Below are 22,401 nucleotides of genomic sequence, written 5' to 3'. Positions count from 1 at the left end.
TTTTCCCTTTTGGTTAGGGGGCTCACTAGCTCAGTCCAGGGGCTGCTGCTGTTTGAAAGGGCCTCATGTTGAAATCCCCCCCCTTTTTTTAGGATAAAGCAGAGCAATAAAGCGCAAGGTCGCCTCCGTGCGGCTAATGGGTGTCGGAAACCTGCCAGAACAGCAATGGTTAATTTCCAAAAAGAAGGGTGCCAGGGGTTGCCCACAACTGGAAGGCGTGTTTCTCGGGAAGGCTTTCTTCCAAATCTCGTGTGTGTGTGAATGTGTCAGTGTCGGTGTCAGAAGCTGGTGATGGTTACTGGCTGACAAAGGCAAAATTCATTTTAAAGTATGCTGAAACACCCTCCTCTTCCTTATGATCGCTCCTGTTTCAGCGTTTTGGAGGCCCCCACTTGAGGCCTGGCTTAAATTTAAAGGGCAGGCTAAAGCAGGTTTGCTCCAAAGTAAGTTCAAATGAGTTCAGTGATACATCTAATAAATTAAGAATGATTTGTGGAAGGGGAGGGGAACGCCCAACTTCCTCTTAATCTGCTCCTGATAAATAATAGCACTAGAAAGGAAACCAGCATTTGCAGAAGTTAGGAAAGGCCGAAAGGCGCTTCCTTGTTGCACAACTAACTTATAAAAGCCAGGTTAAATCCAACCTTAATTGACAGTTCTGCGGCTGCATGTTTTGCTTAGGCTTTGGATATGTCCGCTTGCATCAGGAAACGTTAAAGAATTATAGGTTTTGTAGCTCTCAATTGGTAGTGAGGTCCAAGTGGCCCCAGCCTTGCACAGCTCTAGACCCTTTGGCTGAACAAACCCGCAATGAGAAGTTACAAAAATTCAAGGTATGCAAAATTTTGTATTATTTTAGATGGTGTGAAAAGTGTCTGATGATGTGAAAAGCAAACTAAGAAGTCCAGGCTCCCCTACAATCCCAGACCCACATCAGGCGTGCCTCTTTATTCTTCCACTGCCAAAAACACTCCGTCATCACTCTCTGCAGAGGAGTCACCAATGCTTCTAATATGCAAGGAAATCCTTTTGCAGTAGTGCTGTTATATTCCCGGTTCCCGGGAATCTGACTCATAAGCCAGAAAGGATATTATGCACACACCAAGAAAATGCACAGGTGCGTTGTTGCAGCAGCACACATTTTGTGGACGAATTATAAGCCTGTGTCATAATTTGGAAAAAAGCCTTGCTGTCAGGCCACTGTTGTCTAGCTCACTTCTTAGGCAAATGCCTCATTGTGTGTGTGTGTGTGTGTGTGTATCTGAGAGAAAGGGGGGAGTGATGATGTGGCTCCTATATGGTGAGCCTAGAAATAAAAAGGACTTGCAGGTTGGGAGGATGCCAGAGGGAGAGTAGAAAGATGCATAAAGGGGTAAAAAGCAAATAGAATGATGAGTGGTGCAGCAAGAAAATAGAGCTGTGCAGTGCTGCATACCCCACCCATTTTTGGATCTGGTCCTGTCCATCATCAACATACACTCCCCAACAGATTATCCATGACTCTTGACACATTTCTTCCTTATTTCTTTTCTAGAACAAGGATGGACAGATACTACACTTGTGGAATCTTGGTTTTTTTAAAAAAATATTATTTTACTAAAACTCCTAAGCCCATCAGCTGGAGCCTGGTGCAAAATGGTGGGTCAGATAAGGAACAGGGTCAGGCCAGGATTATTCCTGGGATCATGAAGGGGTCCCTGCCTATAATGCCATGATAGCAGGTTATGGGATGCGATTCCTGCTATAAGCTTCCCACCGCTGTGTACCTAGCATGTGGTAATGGAACGTCTGCTTTAATGGCAAGCTGGAAAGTTCCAAAATTATAGGCCTGGTTAAGGCCCAGATTTAGAGGCCTAGAGTCCATTGGGGAAGAATGGCTGCACAGATAGCAGATTAGAGGTGATTCAAGGACTGGTGAGAGCTTTGCTGTGCTGAACAGATCAGTGCATTTGGGCTGGATTTGCCTACCTTTCTTCAGTGTACGTACTTACAGTGATTTAGGTTTTCTGCTGAAAGAAAGGCATTCCACACCAAGTTGGCTTATGTGCGATTAGTCTACACTGAAATAGAAAACCTTGTACTATATATCTGGCAGCTCCTACTGGTGGATTGGCAGAAACACCTGTTGGGAAAATCCCCAACTCACACATTTGTTTTCAGAACTAGAAAAGTATTCATACCAAAATCCATTCCCTAAGTGATCTTTACTCAGCAGCCTTATTTTATTTTAAGGAAGCCTTACTTTTTCAAAAACAGTTTGAAGTAAAGAACTCTTTCTACTCTTCCCCTAAAATCCCCCAGTAGATTCTGATCTGCCATTGGTCTCCTCTGCTCTAGCTCACCCCAGGGTCCTGAACTGAAAACAGTCAGTAATTATCATTGCCTGTGCTAATTTTGCTTACAGGAAATTCCCAGTTCCCAGGAGCAGAGCATCTCCTCTGCATGCAGAAATTCCTAGGTTACATTCCTGGCATCTGCAGGTAGATTTGGGAATGTACCTTGCCTGTAACCCTGGAGATTCACAGCCAATCAGTGTTGACAGTACTGGGCCGGATGGATCAATGGTTTGCCTTGGTATAAAGCAACTTCCTATGTGTCCATTCACATTAGGTTGGCTGGGTTTTCTATTACTTCAGGCAGAATCAGGGCAAGGTCTTAGAAGCACAGACACAACTGGCCTTCCTGCAACCATTGCTGTAGTAGAGCTGTCACTGTTGGAGGAAAGCCATGACAATCTCTGGTGACCTGATTGTCAGTACAGCCCTGTCTCTGTGACTAGAGCATTTACTTATTTTTAAGTATCGTTAAGGATGGGTGAATGTAGCACTGTAAAAAAATAATAATGGGGAAAATAGTACAGTGGTACCTCAGGTTACATACGCTTCAGGTTACAGACTCCGCTAACTCAGAAATAGTGCTTCAGGTTAAGAACAGAAATCGTGCTCCGGCAGCGCAGCAGCAGCGGGAGGCCCCATTAGCTAAAGTGGTGCTTCAGGTTAAGAACAGTTTCAGGTTAAGAATGGAGCTCCAGAACGAATTAAGTACTTAACCTGAGGTACCACTGTATAGGGCTTCCTGGCCCTGCACAGTTATTCGTTGTCCTTTCAAGATCACTTTCTTTTAAGGAAAAAACGGGAACTCGTTTTTGGAAAGTATGTGACTTTCCAAAACATGCTGTTTTCTATGTTTCCCTTAGAAACGAAACTGAGAACCGTTTGGCATTTAAGGGCCAGTCTCACTTCTCCATTGACTTGTATGGGGCAGTAGTTGCAAGGATAAGGACTGATGCATGTCCTATTCATGTCTGTAAAATTAGTACAACTGTTGATGCTGGATCAGGGTTGGTACCATAGCAATGGTAAGCAGTCTGCCACTTGTGAAGAAGATAAGAGTAGTTATATGTAAACTGCTGCAGTTTCTACTGTTTGAAATATTGACCTCCAAGTCTCAGTTTGGCAGCTCATGATTCCAGAATCAGCAAATACATCTTCTGGGCAGGAGTGGGGAAGCTTTTTCAGTCCATAGGCTGCATTCCTTCATGGCTAGCTTTTCAAGGGTCGCTATAAAACACATACCCACTCCTACATCATTCACAAAAAACACATATGCATTCATATATACACCTAGGCATGTGACATTTGTTCATTTCTTCATTCATTCAAACGGACACACAGTCATTCACTCGCTGTCTTTCTCAATCTCACACTCATTTTTTTCCCCCTGCCCCCCAGCAGTTAGGCTTGAAGAAAAGATGATTCCTATAAGGAGGGGGGGGGGGTGATCTTTGTGGATTTTTGTGCACAATATATTTGAAGGAGAGAGTTAACCCTTTACTCCCCAGCTGCAATCCTGGGAAACAGACAAGGAGTTAAAAATTCAGAATGTGTAGATCTGCCTTTGTATCCTAGTTCATTGTGATCTTTGGAGGAATATTACATCCACTTTGCTCCTTGGATTTGTGCTTGAGAGGGAGAGCCTTAAGCATCATTGACTATTTGAAACAAAAGAGTTATAGCAAAACAAAATACTTCTGGTTTTTGTTTTTTAAAAGCCATGTAGCCTAGTTATGTGGAAGATGTCCTGTACCCATGTGGGGAGTTTGATTTAATTTGCATTTAAAGACGAACTGCAAAGTTTCAACTTTCCAGAACAATACACATTGAAACATAGCCAGATAACATGTTAAAGAATGCATATACCAGGAGGAGTGTATTACTAAAATCAACGTAGAGAAATGGATTATTTTAGAGAAAATTGCTTTGCTAAAATGTGTATATGAGACAAAAACTGCATGCAAGAACGTATATTAGGAGAAATCGACACTAAAATTGTGGTGACTTTTCATGAGGACTTTTTAGAGAAACAGTTTGCAAACTGATGTGGAAATGTGGAGATTAGAAAAATCAATGGAATGGAGAGAAACCAAAATTAGCAGGTTCTCATATTCCTGCTTCTACATCTTGTAGTTCATATTTTAAAATACTGTGCCACAAAGTGTAGGCGATAGATGACATGGGAAAAATATGTATTGCTGTCAAACAAATCCCAAATGAACCACTTCTGCCAAACCATAAGTACAGTTCCAGAGTGTGTAATGGCAGCTATAGGCTTTTATCACTTGGGAAGACAGGCGAACTAATGCCAGTGTACTGGAAGAAGCAAAGATCACCAGAATTGAAGCAATGATTTCTTTAACATCAACTTCATTGGGTTGGTCATGTTGTACAGATGCCTGATTATCATCTTCCAAAGCAACTACTCTATTCCAAAATTAAAAATGGAAAGTGTAATGCTGGTGGTCAACAAAAGAGGTTTAAAGACTCTCAAGACAACTCTAAAAAAATGTAGTATAAACACTGACAACTGAGAAACCCTGGCTTGCAAGCGCTCCAGTTGGAGAACAGCCTTTACCAAAGGTATCATGGGCTTTGAAGATGCTCAAACTCAACTCCCGCCCGGAAATCAATGTCCCCACTGTGGAAGGATGTGTGGATCCAGAATTGGCCTCCACAGTCACTCACAAACCCACTGTTAAAACCGTGTTTGTGGAAGACAATCTTACTTGGCTACGAGTGATCGCCAAAGAAGAAGGCTGCCATACAGCTTGATCAGATGGTCTCCTGATAAAAGTATTGTCAAGAATATGGGAAAGGAACAAGAAGGGATAGGTGGTTTGGGGGTTAAGTAATGGATGGCATATTGAGGCTCCCAGCCTTCAGAAAGTGAATCATGAAGTTCTACTATATGGGTGGGTGAGAATAAGGAAACGACAGATTTGCATGGGGAGGCAAAAAACGAAACAGGAAATGTTGACTGTGATGCAGTGAAATAGTTCCCTTCTCATTAGTTAAGAGAAACCTGTGGTGCCATGTTCTACTGTCAAGTTGCTAAAGCCAGTTTTCTTTGGTGAGTTGTGAAGTGGTTTGTTTGTTTTTTTCTTTGGGCAAAATGATATAGAAATTCTGGGTGAAAACAAGAAATAAACTCCTCTATTGAAACAGGGAAATGTTGTATCACTCTAGCAGAATGGGTAAGTAAATTCAATATTTGAAGGAAGAAGAATGCAAATGGAAGGAAACAATGGAAGTGGTTGTGAAGTTTCACGGCTGTGGTTACTATTTTTGCCATTACTGTTTTGTAAGATCGGTTTGAGATGACAAGTGGTCGGCATTGCTTTTAGAGCAGCTATATAGCATTGTTGCAAAATGCGCTAAATATTTGCTCTTATTTACACTTTTGACAATGGAAATAATAATCCAGTATTAGCTCCAGTAAGATCAGTATTAGCCACAAGGGGGCATGCCATTGACACAGAATCAACATCAGCTGTTTTACTGTTGCTGCTGCCTTCTTATGGTACTTATAAAAGTAGCTATTAGTCATTCTGTCCTTTGGGTAGCCCCACTAAAATTTGGCTTGGTTAAGGAGAAAGTTAGCTTACTACTCGTAACAGGTAAGAATATAGACCCTCAATGTCTGTGGTGTTCTTGTAGCTGAGCTTCTGATTAAGCCTATTAAAACAAATACCACTCAGGTAGTATTCATATAAAGTTCTTATAACTATGTAAATTTATCATTTCTGAAGCTTGAGGAGCCATGAACCTTTATTATGAATGACATTTTTGACTGTAGCAAGTGAGTAACATCTCTCTTGAATTTTCTCTGTTTTCATATCTTTTTTTCCTGAACGTGAAATACTTCAATGTTTGCTTGGAAGAGGAGCAAGATGTTACCAAGCAAAATGTAATCCTAAGAAGTAGTGAAATACTGTGAAGAAATCTGATTCCTTTCTTAGTTTCGTAATGATTAAAGTTACTTTCTTCCACTGTTTTGCTGAGATACACTTGACTGACTTGGAGCCTATCATGGTAAAAGTATTTGGCAAGCTCTACTTGACTTTGTCCAACATATTCTAGACAAACTCATAACCAAATTCCAGATTTGTACCCCAGTCTTCCAAAACCAGCAACAAAGAATAGACAAAAATGTTTTGGGGCTTGAAAAAGAGCTGAGAGTATAGTGATTTTCAGCAATCCTATCCCTGCTGGACTTGGGAATGAGAAGCACTTTAACTCAGTTGGACTTACTTTTGAGTTGGCATGTATAGGCTTGCAGTGTAATAGTGTGAGCCAAGAACATGAGTATGCAAACTAAGGCCCGGGGGCCAGATCTGGCCCAATCGCCTTCTCAATCCAGCCCGCAGATGGTCCAGGAATCAGCGTGTTTTTACATGAGTAAAATGTGTGCTTTTATTTAAAATGCATCTCTGGGTTATTTGTGGGGCATAGGAATTCGTTCATTCCCCCCCCCCCCAAAAAAAAAACATTCGGCCCCCCACAAGGTCTGAGGGACAGTCAACTGGCCCCCTGCTGAAAAAGTTTTCTGACCCCTGGCCAAGAAGATCCATTCAAACTTCACCTCAGAATCAAACTGTGGCAAACCACTCTTCTTCCAGCTCTTTCATTTTCCCTCCCTACTTAAGAATAATGGCCTAATAACAGCTGCCTTGAAATCAAGAATTTCTGGCTAACCTGTTCTCTAAGGAGATGCAGATCAAAGTACTAATTCACTTGTTGTGATCTTTTTGACTTAAGGGAATTTTGACTTAAGGGAATTCAAACAGTGGGAGTAAACTGACATGAATTTCGATCCTATACTAATAGCAAACCCATCTTCCAACTGTGGATCCTTATGTTACCAAACCACTACCACCCAGAATAAAATAAAACCCCCAAACGGCTCAATTAGGGACATCCTCAATGGCTATGGAATGTTGCTTGCCCCAGAATGGAAAAGAGGTAGCTTGTAATTCAAGTTGCACCTGTTGATATTTCCTTCTTCTATGCAAAGGTGCAGGTGCATCTTTACCCAAAAATAGACTATCATTTAAGATGGCATAGTTGGCTGCCAGGAACACTTTGCACTGCAACATTTTGTTGCAGTTCTTACTTGCCCTACACTATTTGATATCTCACTGATACCAATATTTAAAGATTTGCCTTCCTGTAGGATAGTTTCCTCCCTCTCTTCTCTGATAATAGATTTACAGTTGCATAGACAGGAGAAGACACATGCTCGGCAGCTGCTTTAGAACACATTAAGCAGTTATTCTGTCAGCCTTTCCCATCTAGATGAAAAGGTCTCTGCCGTAGTTATCCATTTTGCATTGTTCTGAAACTGATGAGTTTTTTTCCTTCTTTTTGTAATTTTTTGGCTCTTTTTCTTATGTTTTATACATCACATTGGGACATATATGGGAGGTGATCAAGTAGTAATAATATATTCAGGAGAAACTGTATTGGCTTGTTGCGAACATTTTTGAGAGTCATGCTTCTAAGTACAGTGGTACCTCGGGTTACAGACGCTTCAGGTTACAGACTCCGCTAACCCAGAAATAGTACCTCGGGTTAAGAACTTTGCTTCAGGATGAGAACAGAACTTGTGCTCCGGCGGCAGTGGGAGGCCCCATTAGCTAAAGTGCTACCTCAGGTTAAGAACAGTTTCAGGTTAAGAACGGACCTCCAGAATGAATTAAATTCTTAACCCAAGGTACCACTGTATGGGTGAACAGCAAAAATGTTACTCCCCACCCTGCCAGGTTTCACATTGCTAAATAATAATGTTTTCTGTGTTCCTGCAAGATTCAGGACCATAAAACTTTTTTTCCACTTTAAATTTTCATCAGCTCTTTTTTAGAGCAAGAAGGCAAAAAGGGAAGAAACAAATTCCTTTGTACAAGCTGCACCACCTTCCATTCCTAGTGAAAGCACTCCCCTACTCTTATTTGATACCAAAGGTGTCAAAAAAATTGCTTACAGGCAGTCAGGTTGAAGGGATGATGCAAAGTTTACTATATCTGTACAGTCGCAATGGAGAGGGGATTTGGCATTTCAGGAATAAAACGGTGTCTTGGATGCCCTTTCAGGCTGGCTGTTCACTAGTCCCCATTCAGCAAGGCTGTGGTAGCCTGATAACATTGTCTGTGTTTCCTCATCCATTGAGAAAATTCTGCCATTGTTTTATAAGTGTGCCTGAGTGGCTGACTGGTTTTTATATGTGTGGAACTAATGCATCCTTCTGCTTTTGCTACAATAGAAATATTGCCATTTCTCCCCCTCCACCAATCTATTTATCTCTGAATTCTAAACCTTTGATTGGCTGTTCTACTTTGGACAACTGTCACTGGAGTGTAGATTGCCAAGAAAAGACGATGTATTCGTTAGCCTTTTCAGTATAGAGGCACAGCTTGCATTGCACATGACTCTCTTTAGAGTTCATAAATGTAATTTCCACTATGAGTTAACAATGCTTTCTCTTGCATACTTTTTCTAGTATTAAACCATATCTAGAGATAATGCATATCTAGTGAGAACATTAGTGAGAGCTGGACCATAAAGAAGGCTGATCGCCGAAAAATTGATGCTTTTGAATTATGGTGCTGGAGGAGACTCTTGAGAGTCCCATGGACTGCAAGAAGATCAAACCTCTCCATTCTGAAGGAAATCAGCCCTGAGTGCTCACTGGAAGGACAGATTGTGAAGCTGAGGCTCCAATACTTTGGCCACCTCATGAGAAGAGAAGACTCCCTGGAAAAGACCCTGATGTTGGGAAAGATGGAGGGCACAAGGAGAAGGGGACGACAGAGGACGAGATGGTTGGATAGTGTCTTCGAAGCTACAAACATGAGTCTGACCAAACTGCGGGAGGCAGTGGAAGACAGAAGTGCCTGGCGTGCTCTGGTCCATGGGGTCACGAAGAGTCGGACACGACTAAACGACTAAACAACAGAGATAATGCTAGCTGGCCTCAACTGAGCATGAAGGGAAGGGAGGCTGGATTTGCTTCCCAGTGCAGCATTGTCCTGTGTCCACTGGTCTATCACCCATTGACTGATAAAGTGTCATTTCTGGGCATGGTGCTTTACAAAGTATAAAAGGAGAGGTCCCTGCCCAGAGGAGCTTACAATCTGAAATTCAGTACTGAGGAAGGCGAAGGGTATTAAGGCAGTGGCAGCTCAATGCTTTACATGTATTTAGGCTTTGTTATTGTAGGAGAAAGGTAAAAGTAAAGGGACCCTGACCGTTAGGTCCAGTCGTGGACGACTCTGGGGTTGCGGCGCTCATCTTGCTTTACTGGCCGAGGGAGCCGGCGTACAGCTTCTGGGTCATGTGGCCAGCAGGACTAAGCCGCTTCTAGCGAACCAGAGCAGCACACGGAAATGCTGTTTACCTTCCTGCCAGAGCAGTACCTATTTATCTACTTGCACTTTGACGTGCTTTCGAACTGCTAGGTTGGCAGGAGCAGGGACCAAGCAACAGCAGCTCACCCTGTTGTGGGGATTCAAACCGCCGACCTTCTGATCGGCAAGCCCTAGGCTCAGTGGTTTAGACCACAGTGCCACCCGCATCCCTTATTGTAGGATAGAAGAGCCTTTTTTAATGCTGAAGTGTGAAGTTAAATATACAAGGGGAGGGGGAAACGAAAGGGAAGGTGGGTACAATGGATGTCACCAGTGTCTGTTTCACAGGGCTGGAACCCAATGTCAAACACAAATAAACAGCTGACCAGTCACCATGCAGACTGACTCCAGCTACAAAAGCAGCTCCTAATGCTGAAGGAACCAGATACCATATTTGCTGTGAGCCCTGCAAAGACCTGCTTTGCTGGCTTTCAGATGCCCTGCTTGAAACCACGGAGTACAGCTGCCAGTCTGTGAAGACAATACTGACCTAGAGAGTCTTAACTCGTTACAGTTGTGCCTTAGATCCCGAACGCCTTGCGAGTCGAACGTTTTGGCTCCCGAGTGCCACAAACCTGGCAGTGAGTGTCCCGGTTTGCGAGCATTCTTTGGAATCCTAACTTCCAGCACAGCTTCTGATTGGCTGCAGGAGCTTCCTGCAGCCAATCGGAAGCTGCGCCTTTGTTTCCGAATGTTTTTGGAAGTCAAACGGACTTCCGGAATGGATTCTGTTCGACTTCCGAGTTACGAATCTGTATAAGGCAGGTTCTGGTGTGCTAGCAGCTAGAAGGGTGAAATTCTAATTGGGCCAGTAGCATTATGGCCAGACATTAACCCTAGAGATGTGGCCCCAGTGCAATATTCACATGCCTGTAATGTGAGAAACAGCCCTTGGGTAGTTCTTACTGTTGCTACCTTCTAGTTACACATTTTCTCCTTTGCATAAAAGCACCAACAAACTCTGTCTTGTTATAGGGAAACAACAAAGCATGCCCGACTTCATTCAGCGATTGTTCTCTCTAAGGCTGGCATTAGGACGTGGGAGAGAGTAGAGGCTTCAGAGGTCATCCTGCTCTGAGTTGAAATGTGTGACTAACAGCCGGTCTGCATTGTATAGATCTGTAATGCTTGAAAATCAATGTAGAACTAGGTTAAAGCAAAGTTCAGCCTGCTTTTGCAGCAGAAAGCACTTCTTTGCTGCACGAACTCTGTGTACACTTGGAAGTGCCATTGATTTAACTTTGGTCTCTCCAGCTGCAACTGGGCTTACACAGGACGTCTCTGAAAAAGTAATTCTGCTTCTGCAGCTGCTGATTGAAAACCCTTTCCTTTCTGGTATGACTTGTATAGATTTCTCCTTTCAAAATCCTGTTTGGAATTAACCAGGTACTCTCTGTAATTGTTGGGCTTGGCGAGAAGGAAATGAAAGACTGCCATTTCCCAACCCATCTGCTTGTGTACTTTCTTGTCTCTGTTGTTGGTGACTGCCTGAGCCCTCATCAGTCTTTCATCTCCCTCCTATGCAATTAGAATTGTGTGATAGAGTGGGGATGAGTACCTGTATACCTGAAGGAGCATCTCCACCCCCATTGTTCAGCCCGGACACTGAGGTCCAGCTCTGAGGGCCTTCTGGTAGTTCCCTCACCGCGAGAAGTGAGGTTACAGGGAACCAGGCAGAGGGCCTTCTTGGTAGTGGCGCCCGCCCTGTGGAACACCCTCCCATCAGATGTCAAGGAAATAAACAACTATCTGATTTTTAGAAGACATCTGAAGGCAGCCCAGTTTAGGGAAGTTTTTAATGTTTGGTGTTTTATTGTGTTTTTAATATTCTGTTGGGAGCCACCCAGAGTGGCTGGGGAGGCCTGGCTAGATGGGCGGGGTATAAGTGTTGTTGTTGTTGTTTATTATCTTGGCCCCACCTTCTCTACACCCCCATTGCTTGTTCCCCTCCATGCGTTGGCAGACAGGGCCAATCCAAAACCTGGAAACAAAGACATCAATTGTCTAGTGAGGGGCTTTGCATTGCAGTCCTGGTTGATCACCACATATTTTCCTATTTCTTCTCTGTCTACTATTAACAGGATGCACTGTCTTGCAGTCCTAACCACATCTGCGCAGAATTAAGCCCTGCTAAATTCAATGGTGGTCGCTCCCAGAAAGGGGAGTTATAACCGCAGTCTTAGAATATGTTCACATTACCGGGTACTCCACATCTTGGTGCTCTCCCACTTTTAGTTTTTGAAGCCGCATTCACATGGTGTACGATCCATTATCAATCCTGTAGTTACTCACCAAATACCAGCTTCAATCTGATTAGAAAACTTCAGCTGCATTTGATATGTACTACAGAACGGCGCGTAAATTTGAGACAGTGGTTGCGCATGCGCAGATGAGAGCTTCATGAATGGGAGTTGTGGAGGGGCTGCAGGGGTGGGGAATCTATCTGACTTTTAGAAGACGCCTGAAGGCAGCCCTTCAGGGAAGTTTTTTATGTTTGATATTTGATTGTGTTTTTAATATTCTGTTGGGAGCGGCCCAGAATGGCTGGGGCAACCCAGTCAGATGGGCGGCATGTAAATAACAAAATTATTATTATTATGCATATTGGGTATTCCCCACCTGCTCTCCGATGCGAACAACACTCTGCAAATGCAGATTGACACACAGCAGGGGAAAATGACTTATTTTCATATTAAGCCAACCATGTGAACAAACCCTTAGTTGTGTTTGTTAAAATGCAGCGCTTGTAGCCACTTCTGCTTTCTCAGCTGTGAGAAGGAACAGAGACGGGGAAGCACTTAACTTTGAGGTAGATGTTGCATAACATCCCAGAGCTACTATTGAGGGGAGGGGAGGATCTAGACAGACTTTACGAAGCCGCAGCAGCGCATGTTTAAAATGGTGCTCTAATCTGATTTATTCTAAGGTAACTGGATGAAAAGATGGGCAAGATAACTCGGGTCTTGCTGGCTTTGCTCAGTCTGAGCTTGAGCTTGGAGCTAGTCTGCACTCAGGAGCGATGGAGTGTGTTCCGAAGGGCTTTCCGGGGGATAAAGTACGGAGCGCCGTCTGGAGGAGACCCTGGAAAACCGCTGTTTCTAACACCTTACATTGAAAGTGGCAAAACTGAGGAAGGTAAAAGTGTTAATCTTGTTATTTTAAAATATGTAAATATTTCCACCTGTTCTTCATTATCTCCTGTGTAGAATTCTACACATAGCAGTAGAATGCATTAGTTAAGAGTGGGAAGCGGGTGGTGATGTGGTCTAAACGACAGAGCCTCTTGAGCTTGCCGATCGGAAGGTTGGCATATCGAATCCGCATGATGGGCTGAACACTCCGCTTTGCTCTGTCCCAGCTTCTGCCAACCAAGTGCAGTTGTACCTTGGTTGTTGAATGCCTTGGTACTCAGATGTTTTGGCTCCCAAACTTCGCAACCCCGGAAGTGAGTGTTCCGGGATGCGAACGTTTTTTGGAAGCCGAACATCCAACATGGCTTCCATGGCTTCCGACTGAGTGCAGGAAGCTACTGCAGCCAATCAGAAGCCATGCCTTGGTTTTTGAACTGTTCCGGGAGTCGAACGGACTCCTGGCATGGATTAAGTTCAGCAACCAAGGTACCACTGTAGTTCGAAAGCATACCAGTTCAAGTAGATAAATAGGTACCTCTGTGGTGGGAAGGTAAACAGTGTTTACGTGCACTCTGGTTTCCGTCACGGTGTTCCATTGTGTACATCTTCCATATGAACTTTTAGTTCATCTGAAGGCAGCCCTGTATGGGAAGTTAATAATGTTTGATGTTTTAATATGTACTGGAAGCAGCCCAGAGTGGCTTGGGAAACCCAGCCAGATGAGCAGGGTATCAATTTTAAAATAATATTTATTATTATTATTATTATTATTATTATTATTTTATTATACCCTGTCATGGGGATTCGAACAGCTGACCTTCTGATCAAGGTCCTAGGCTCTGTGGTTTAACCCACAGTGCCACCCGTGTCCCTAATTGATAGCCTTAACCTCTGTGAATTTGTCTACTCCAATTTTAAAACCACAGCTAATTTATTCTTAATCACAGACATGGGACTGGATAATCCTTTATTGGGAAGGCAGCATTCAGGGAGGGGAGCCATTGGAAAAAATACCCTATTGGTACAAATGATGGTTTTTCTTTCTTTGGGCTCGCACTCATTTTCTCTTTCCCTTACATATGACCAGAATGCCGACCAATACAAGCACTTTGTAATTGTTCGTGATGCTGAGAGAAGATGTTAAATATGGAGCAAATCCTCCATACGCTTATTATGCTTCGCAAAGCTGCTTATTATTTTCGCTTTCTGCGTGTGTCTTGGAAAAACTGGAGTTAATTCCAGTACAGGAGTTCTTCTTAAAAACTATTTTATTCAGTGTCACAAATAAAAACCCATGTATCTCCCATGCATCTGAACTTCCAGACACTACTTAAAGCGCGTCCTCACTTAGCTATGAAGTTCACTGGGTGACCTTGGGCCAGTCACCAGAATAACCTACCTCACAGAGGGGTTGTGAGGATGAAATGGGGAGGAGGAGAACCATGTACACCATCTTGAGATCCTTGGAAAAGAAAGGAGATATATAAATGTAAGAAATAAAATAAATAATCAGCCGTTCAGTCTGATGTTTTTTATACTTGTCATTCTTTATAACAGGAAGGCAATTAAGTCTGGTAGGCCACCTTCCAGGACCCAGTGTGAAGAGCTATTCGGGTTATCTGACTGTCAACAAGACTCACAACAGTAATCTTTTCTTCTGGTTCTTCCCTGCTCAGGTGGGTCTGTTGTTTCGATATGCTGCCATATTAAAGCTTTCAAAGGAAACTTCCATTTCAACAATGTATATATTGTACAAGATCTGTGCTAGCTCTGCTGCTTCCCAAAATGAGTACAGGTTAATAATGTTTGGCATGTAGTACCAGCCTACATGGGGACGCGGGTGGCGTTGTGGTCTAAACCACAAAGCCTCTTGGGCTTGCCAATCAGAAGGTTGGCGGTTCGAATCCCCGCAACAGGGTGAGCTCCCATTGCTTGGTTCCTGCTCCTGCCAACCTAGCAGTTCGAAAGCAGAAGGCAGAACTGTAACCATATAGCCAATTACAAATGTGAGTTATGTGCATCATCTTGTGATCAAACACAAGAGATTATTGGTTTCCGTGCGCTGCTCTGGTTTGCCAGAAGTGGCTTAGTCATGCTGGTGACATGACCTGGAAGCTGTCTGCGGACAAACACTGGCTCCCTCGGCCTATAGAGCGAGATGAGTGCACAACCCCAGAGTCATCTGCGACTGGACCTAATGGTCAGGGGTACCTTTACCTTTACCTTTATGTGGTGTTTATAAGCAGCCACCACAACAGCCCTGTGGGTGGGGATATTGGGAGATATAACTACAGTGGTACCTTGGGTTACATACGCTTCAGGTTACAGACTCCGCTAACCCAGAAATAGTACCTCGGGTTAAGAACTTTGCTTCAGGATGAGAACAGAAATCGTGCTCCAGCGGCGCGGTGGCAGCAGGAGGCCCCATTAACTAAAGTGGTGCTTCAGGTTAAGAACAATTTCAGGTTAAGAACGGACCTCCGGAACGAATTAAGTACTTAACCCGAGGTACCAGTGTAGTTGTGTAGCTGTATGTTTCGTACGTGGGAGTAAAGTGTTTAGAGCACATTTTGGACCAATAGGCAAAATGTCTGCTGTGAAAGGAAACTGAGATGGAGAATACATTGTTCAGTGAGTCCATGCTAGATTGGAACTGGAATCTACCAAACCCCGATCTAATATCCTCTTCACGTTTGTTTTGAAAGGATTCTCTAGCTGACTGCCCTTATCAGCAAACCTAGACTTTTCCCTTATGAAACAAAATGTTTGCTGCTTTGACACAGTTTTTCTAGCAGTTACCTGACTCTTTTTTTCTTTAAGTCAGCTTTCAAAGTCTGGACTCTCTCTTTGCTCCCAGTACTAATGACCTTGCTTTTCATTTTCCATTAGAATATGTAGGAGAGTTGTTTTAATTATTTGTAAATGAACAAAAAGCAATTAAATGAAATGGATAATATAAGAGTCCTCAGTTAGAATTGAGAGAGCTCTCTGAATAAAGAGCTGAATTTAGAACCTGTTGCTCATGAAGATTTGCATTGCTTGATTCCTTGTGCCATTAATTCACACTGTCATAATGTGGTTCCAGAAAGGAATGAGTTGAATGAAACATATTTTTTGCACAGGTGGTTGCCAGAGAAACAAGTGAGCCATAAGAAGAATTCCAAAATCTATATTAGGTCAATAACTTTTATGAGGACAATCAAAATACTGCAAGTGTGCAAGGTTTCAACTTCTTCTTAGTACTTTCTGTTTAGGGGAACTGACATCTTTAAAGGAGTTGGCAATTTGGCCCAGATGTCTCTAAAATGAGTGAGATTTGAGACAACTTTAGTAAGAACAACGGATGAGTTTTCAGAATGTTTTACAGGCAAAGATCTAAAACAACATCCTAGTGGCTTTTTCTGAAGAGATTTGAGCTTGCAGTATAAAACACTGAACTCTCAAAACAACTTGCTTAACTTGACACAATGTTGAGAAGTTTATGCCAATAAGTCCCATTCGTTTTATATTTTTTAAGTGTGAATGTAATTTATTTATGGTTCACTGACCACGAATTATTTCAAAAAGTGTTTCTTAGCAGGATGCAAATTCTGAAGGCTCTTGGATGAAGAAGAAAAATAGGCTTTGCATAAGGACATCAACACTGCTTCAGTTTAAGGATATACTGTTCTGTTAGAAATGCAATATTATTAATCCCAGATGCTATGAGCAACAGATTTGTTTCTGTGTTTAATACTTCTGTTGTAATCCTGGGCTCATTACATAAATAGCATAGTCCATCTTGTACAACTTACGCCAGAGAGGAAAAACAATTGGCAGCAGTAAATGGTTTATTTAGAAGAGACCCTGAATGGTTTTTCACAACCGATTTTGCTGGCCAATCTCATTTGTCAGCTCTAATAAATAAATAATATTGAGGAAAAGAGTGAGTGTTGTGATAAAAGGAACGAAGCGGAAGAGTTTCAAGCTGGTTAAACTTCCATTACTTGGTTCTTCAAAATGAGAGATGCACAGATGTTCACACAGGGTGCAAGAATAATTCAGTGATTGCTCGAGGTCTTTACCCTGTCATGCTGAATTTCTGTGAGTGGAGAGTTGTATCTTGCTCTTGCTCTTTTATGGTGAGCAGGCTATCCCATGTTGGGGTTTCCTCCATCTTTTGTTCAATGCAGTCGAACCCCATATAATTATATTGTGGCCTTGCTCACTATGACACAGTGGGAATCGGCAAGCTTTCAGGTACCCAGAAGGAGAATCATGGCCATTTTGCTGCTTACATGGACCTATTGCTGCCATGCTACCCAGATCAAAGCCATGGTTTGGCTTCACATTGTCTCAGTCCCAGCAAACCATAGCCAACCTGTTATGTACTGAGTTGAATAGGATCCAAAATGCAGCAGTCTGATTGGTCCTAGAACAATAGGATCCAAAATGCAGCAGTCTGATTGGTCCTAGAACAATAGGATTCAGTATGCAGCAATCTGATTGGTCCTAGAACAATGCAGCAGTATGACTGGTCTGCAGGAGCCACCCAATCCAGCTCCAGATGGAAGTGAATCCACAACCTGATTGGCCTACAGGAGAATTCTGGAATTAGCCAATCACTTGCAGACCATTGTGTAAATAATGTATATAAAGCAGATACTTTGAGGGGACTTTCATTCCTCCTCACCACTATGAGCTGAATAAAGAGCATGAAATCCACTCACAACTCTGAGTATATTTCATAACCTTTGTTCGTGACTTACCATTCATGGTTTCCCTGAGGGAAACAGACCACGAGTGCAGATTCACACATAACACTGAGCCAAACTATGGCTTAGCTCTGGGTAGCATGGCATTAGGAGGAGTGAGGAAGGACTGAAATGGTAGCATTTTCCCTTTTGGAAGTGCAGAAGCTTGCTCTTTCTTGCTTCACCATGGTTTGGCTTAATGCTATGTGAAAACGAGGGCTGTGTGCGGATGTTGATCCCATTTGCTTTCCTCTACTCCCTCTGTTTAAAGTCTGAAAATTTCTTTTCACTGTGCATGCAAGATACTAGGACTCTAGAGACATGGCTTACCAAGCACGTGGTCACTCAGAGCATGTAGAAAGGTCTTGTGTTAGGTATAAAATTAGCTACTGTATTTTTCTGTGTATAAGATGGTATTTCCCCCCCAAATTTAAGTTTAAAATTGAGGGTCGTCTTATACACAGAATGTTGCAATTAAATATATAAATAAATACATGCCGCTGTCCATATTCTTTTCTCCCAGCCTCCCCTCACTATTGGCTATATATATATATATATATATATATATATATATATTGTTTAGTCGTGTCCGACTCTTCGTGACCCCATGGACCAGAGCACGCCAGGCACTCGTCTTCCACTGCCTCCCTCTCTCTCTCTCTCTGTGTGTGTGTGTGTGTGTGTGTGTGTATATACACACACACACACACACTAAATATATCAGTAAAGTTGTTCTGTTTGATGTTTATAGATACAGTACTAAATATATCGGTGTTTTGAATATTTAATCGAATATCAGAGTTGTTGTGTTTGGTGTTTAAAATATTAATTTCTTAATTTTGGGCTCAAAAAATAGGGGTCGTCTTATACATGGGGGCGTCTTATACACGGAAAAATACGGTTCTTATAAAGAAAGTGTTGGCATTTATTTCTCACAGTCTACCGAAATAATTCATGGATTCTGTAAATTTATGTGGGAACAGCTCCAGGTTTTATTGTCTTTCTGGTCTGCAGGTACAACCTGAAAAAGCCCCTATCCTACTTTGGCTCCAAGGCGGACCTGGAGGAACATCCATGTTTGGCCTTTTTGTGGAACACGGACCGTATGTTGTCAACAAGAATCTCACATGCAAGTGTTGTTTATTTCTATGTTGAAGGCTTCCAGCGAGATGTTAATATCATTATAGTTTTAACATAAAAAATGTAACCTGTTCCCTTATGGGTTTGGAATTTGCATCTGTCTTGCTTGTCTTGCTGTAGCAGTTTGGGAAAGAATAATATTTGATCATTAATGGCATGAAATAGAAGTACCTTTTTATATAAAAAAAGAAACATTTCCCCTCCCCCCAAACTAAAAATGCATTTGAAATATATTTCCTATATTATCAGTGGTAGGTTACAGGTTGTTATAATATTAGTTCACAGACTTAAAATAATATAGAAATATGTTTTAATAAATAAATTTTGCTCCTAAGGTGACATCCATGTTAAGGGAGAATGTGCACTTTTCCCAAAAAGTGCTGGGAGGAAAATGGATAAATAAACTGAGAGAGATTCCCAGTCTTACCATTCACAGAATCATGGAGTTGGAAGGGGCTAATGCAGGAATCTTTTGCCCTGCATGGGGCTCAAACCCACAACCCTAAAAGTCTCATGCTGTACTGACTGAGCTATCCAGTTACAGTACAATCCTGAGTCTGTGGTGTGTGAAGCTAGCATTTGGCTGCATAAAACCATAATTTGATTTATAATATTTTTACATCAACTTAGGGCTAAAGCATTCTCAAGGATAAAAAGGTAAAGGTACCCCTGCCCGTACGGGCCAGTCTTGACAGACTCTAGGGTTGTGCGCTCATCTCACTCTAGAGGCCGGGAGCCAGCGCTGTCCGCAGACACTTCCGGGTCACGTGGCCAGCGTGACGAAGCTGCTCTGGCGAGCCGGCACCAGAGCAGCACACGGAACGCCGTTTACCTTCCCGCTATAAAGCGGTCTCTATTTATCTACTTGCACTTAAGGGTGCTTTCGAACTGCTAGGTGGGCAGGAGCTGGGACCGAACGACGGGAGCTCACCCCGCTGCGGGGTTTCGAACAGCCGACCATGCGATCGGCAAGTCCTAGGCGCTGAGGTTTTACCCACAGCGCCACCCGCGTCCCGTTCATTCTCAAGGATAGCTTGCAATATAAAATAGGATACAGAAAAATGATTCAAATAATCCACCAATAAACTATAAAGCAGCCTAAACATGTTTTAATCCATCAAAAATAAATGGCCTTTAGGTTTTGGAAATGTTTTCATCACACCACTCTCCAACCTGGTATGTGACTGATCATACTCGGTTAAAAAAATACCTTTAAAATTCTCACCGCAAGTGATATGTGATTCTTTTTACAATTACGCTAGGTGCTAACATCTATCTGAAGTACTTGGGTTTAGTTTTTTGTTTTTCTGTCTTGGCAGGAAATTCAGAACCATATGAAAATATTGTAAAATAGCCAATGCTATGTTTAATAGCCTAAAACAAATAATAACATTACTGTGAACATTGAAATATTGAATCTATCCAGCATGTTAACAATGCAACCTTCTCATATTGTTCAACATTGCTGCATCTTGTGATATAAAATGAGCAAAAGATGAATTCACTACAGTAATGTGCACCAAAATAATATCAGTGACAAAGTCTGGCCCGATAAATCCCCTTTTAATATATACCTTAATCACAGCAGACATATACCTTAATGGGATGAAAAAAGTAATCGCACGTAATGATATAGCAGTTGGCAACTTAATGCTATATACTGTAAGCTTGTGAAAGGCTGCATAGTTTTCTTCTGTGGTCTCAAAATGTTGAATAGTGGACCCTACAGTTCAACCACACCTTGATTATTAACTTACTGGGTGACTTTGGCATGTTAGCCTACAATCCACCTGGGAGAAAGCCCTGCTAAGTTCAGTAGCACTTGACTGCTGAGTAGATACAGTTAGGATCACACTCTTCTGCTTCTTTTTGGACTGATGCTAATGATTCAAGCTGTAGACACTCGACTCTCATTTTCTTCTGTGTTGATAGTGTCTGAACGAAAATTTCCTTGGACCTCCAAGTTTTCCATGCTCTACATTGACAATCCGGTAAGTGAACAACGTATAAGTCTCATCTTGCGTATCTAAATGTGTCTGTTGAAAAAACATTTGCTTTACAGCAACAATTGCCTTAACCCTTATGTTCTTGCATCTTAAAATGTCATAATTTTATCTGTTACATGTAAGGATAGTCACTTTGTCAACACCCCTTTTTTCCTCGACATGGTATGGCATTTAAGAAGGATTTCGGTGTAGGGGAAACATGGCTAGACAAAATCTTTGGGCAGCTGCCAGGGCTAACCCCTGATGTGTATCCTATGGACCCACCATGCTAGGTGCCTGGGGCTGTTTCTCTGCAGACATTTTTATTATTATTTCCAGTGCCCCACAATGTGCAGTTCTACCAATGAAGGAGGGGTCCCTTCAGATCTGGAACTAGGTCTGTGCTGGCTCTCTACTAACTATGTGGTGGGCTCAGGTCCAAACTAGTCATGACCCACAATATACTTCCTCTGGCACTTTAGGTTTTAATCAAGCTGAAGCTGAATTTGGGCAGACAGAAGGGACGAGACTGGCTAACCCTTTCCCGCGCTGACAGTTTTCCTGTTCAAAATCCCTCCCAGTTAAGGGGGAAAGTTATAGGAGTGAAGGTCTGAATGGAAAACACTGCTGATTGGGATGTATAATTCCACCCTTCCATTTTTGTGTGTGTGTGATCCTGCTCCAATTTTAATTCAGCAGCAGCACTCTGAATTCTCTCTTCGTCTCTTTGTGGTGACTCTGGAATATATTTACTTACAATTGAAGGTTGCCTGAGAACTTGGTAGATAAATTCCTAACAGTCACCAGAAAGCTTATTTTAAACAAAGGTTGAAATATATGTCCCCCTTTCCTTATTGACAGGAAAATTTTGGAACTATTTCTGTGTGCCTTGATTTGAAAAGTGGCATGTCGCTGAATTTTCTCACATCTTGAACACTGTGCTAGAATAATCCTAACTATGCTAGAATAACGAAAATGAGTCTTATTAAAGAAAGGTTCACAAGCTGCATGTCTGGAGGAATCCAGATCTTCTAATGGACTAATTGCAAAAACAGGTTTTTTAACTCCATTTGCAACTGTAGGAGAAACCATATACCTAACAGAATATCATTTTGCTTGATGTCAAAAACAGCAGTGAAGAACTGGAAGATAATTGTTCCACATATATTTTATATTCTCTTTTGCTATCAGGTTGGAACTGGCTTCAGTTTCACAGATGATGACGCAGGTTATGCAGTGAATGAAGATGATGTAGGAAGAGATTTGTATAGGTAAATCAGTCGATAAAAGTTGCATTTTCTTCTGCTAAGCTTTTGAAATGCACCAGAAAAGTCAGTGCTTGCTGACACCTTCTGGAGAGCTTTCGAAATATTTATATAATAAAATGTTCTTTATCCCCTTCTCATTTTAAGGAAATGATTATGTAAGCATTGGGTGAGATCATAGACTTGTAGAATTGTAGAGTTGGAAGGGATCACATGAGTCATCGAGTCCAGGAATCTTTTGCCCAACATGGGGCTGATCCAGTGTTACTCATACTCAGAGTAGGCCTTGGAAATTGATGGACGTAATTACCGCAACATCAGTCCATTGATTTCAGTGGGTCTTCTCTGAGTATGATTTAGTTCAGGGGTCAGCAGACTTTTTCAGCAGGGGGCTGGTCCACTGTCCCT

The 22,401-nt window shown here is 42.2% G+C and overlaps 1 protein-coding gene across 5 annotated transcripts in view; it reads left to right on the top strand.

The window, feature by feature from the left end:
* The window catches only part of CPVL (carboxypeptidase vitellogenic like), a 60,398-nt gene that overhangs the window by 748 nt on the left and 37,249 nt on the right, over positions 1–22,401 (top strand). For all 5 annotated transcript variants that reach the window (XM_053359576.1, XM_053359578.1, XM_053359577.1 and 2 more), the window contains exons 2-6: positions 12,666–12,874; positions 14,428–14,546; positions 18,618–18,732; positions 20,676–20,734; positions 21,920–21,999. In XM_053359576.1, the coding sequence (XP_053215551.1) occupies positions 12,682–12,874; positions 14,428–14,546; positions 18,618–18,732; positions 20,676–20,734; positions 21,920–21,999 (566 nt within the window). In that variant the 5' untranslated portion in view covers positions 12,666–12,681. The remainder of the gene's footprint in view (positions 1–12,665; positions 12,875–14,427; positions 14,547–18,617; positions 18,733–20,675; positions 20,735–21,919; positions 22,000–22,401) is intronic.

This window comes from Podarcis raffonei, chromosome 12 (genome assembly GCF_027172205.1).
Source record: "Podarcis raffonei isolate rPodRaf1 chromosome 12, rPodRaf1.pri, whole genome shotgun sequence".
NCBI lineage: Eukaryota > Metazoa > Chordata > Lepidosauria > Squamata > Lacertidae > Podarcis > Podarcis raffonei.
This window is presented reverse-complemented; position numbering and strand designations above follow the sequence as displayed.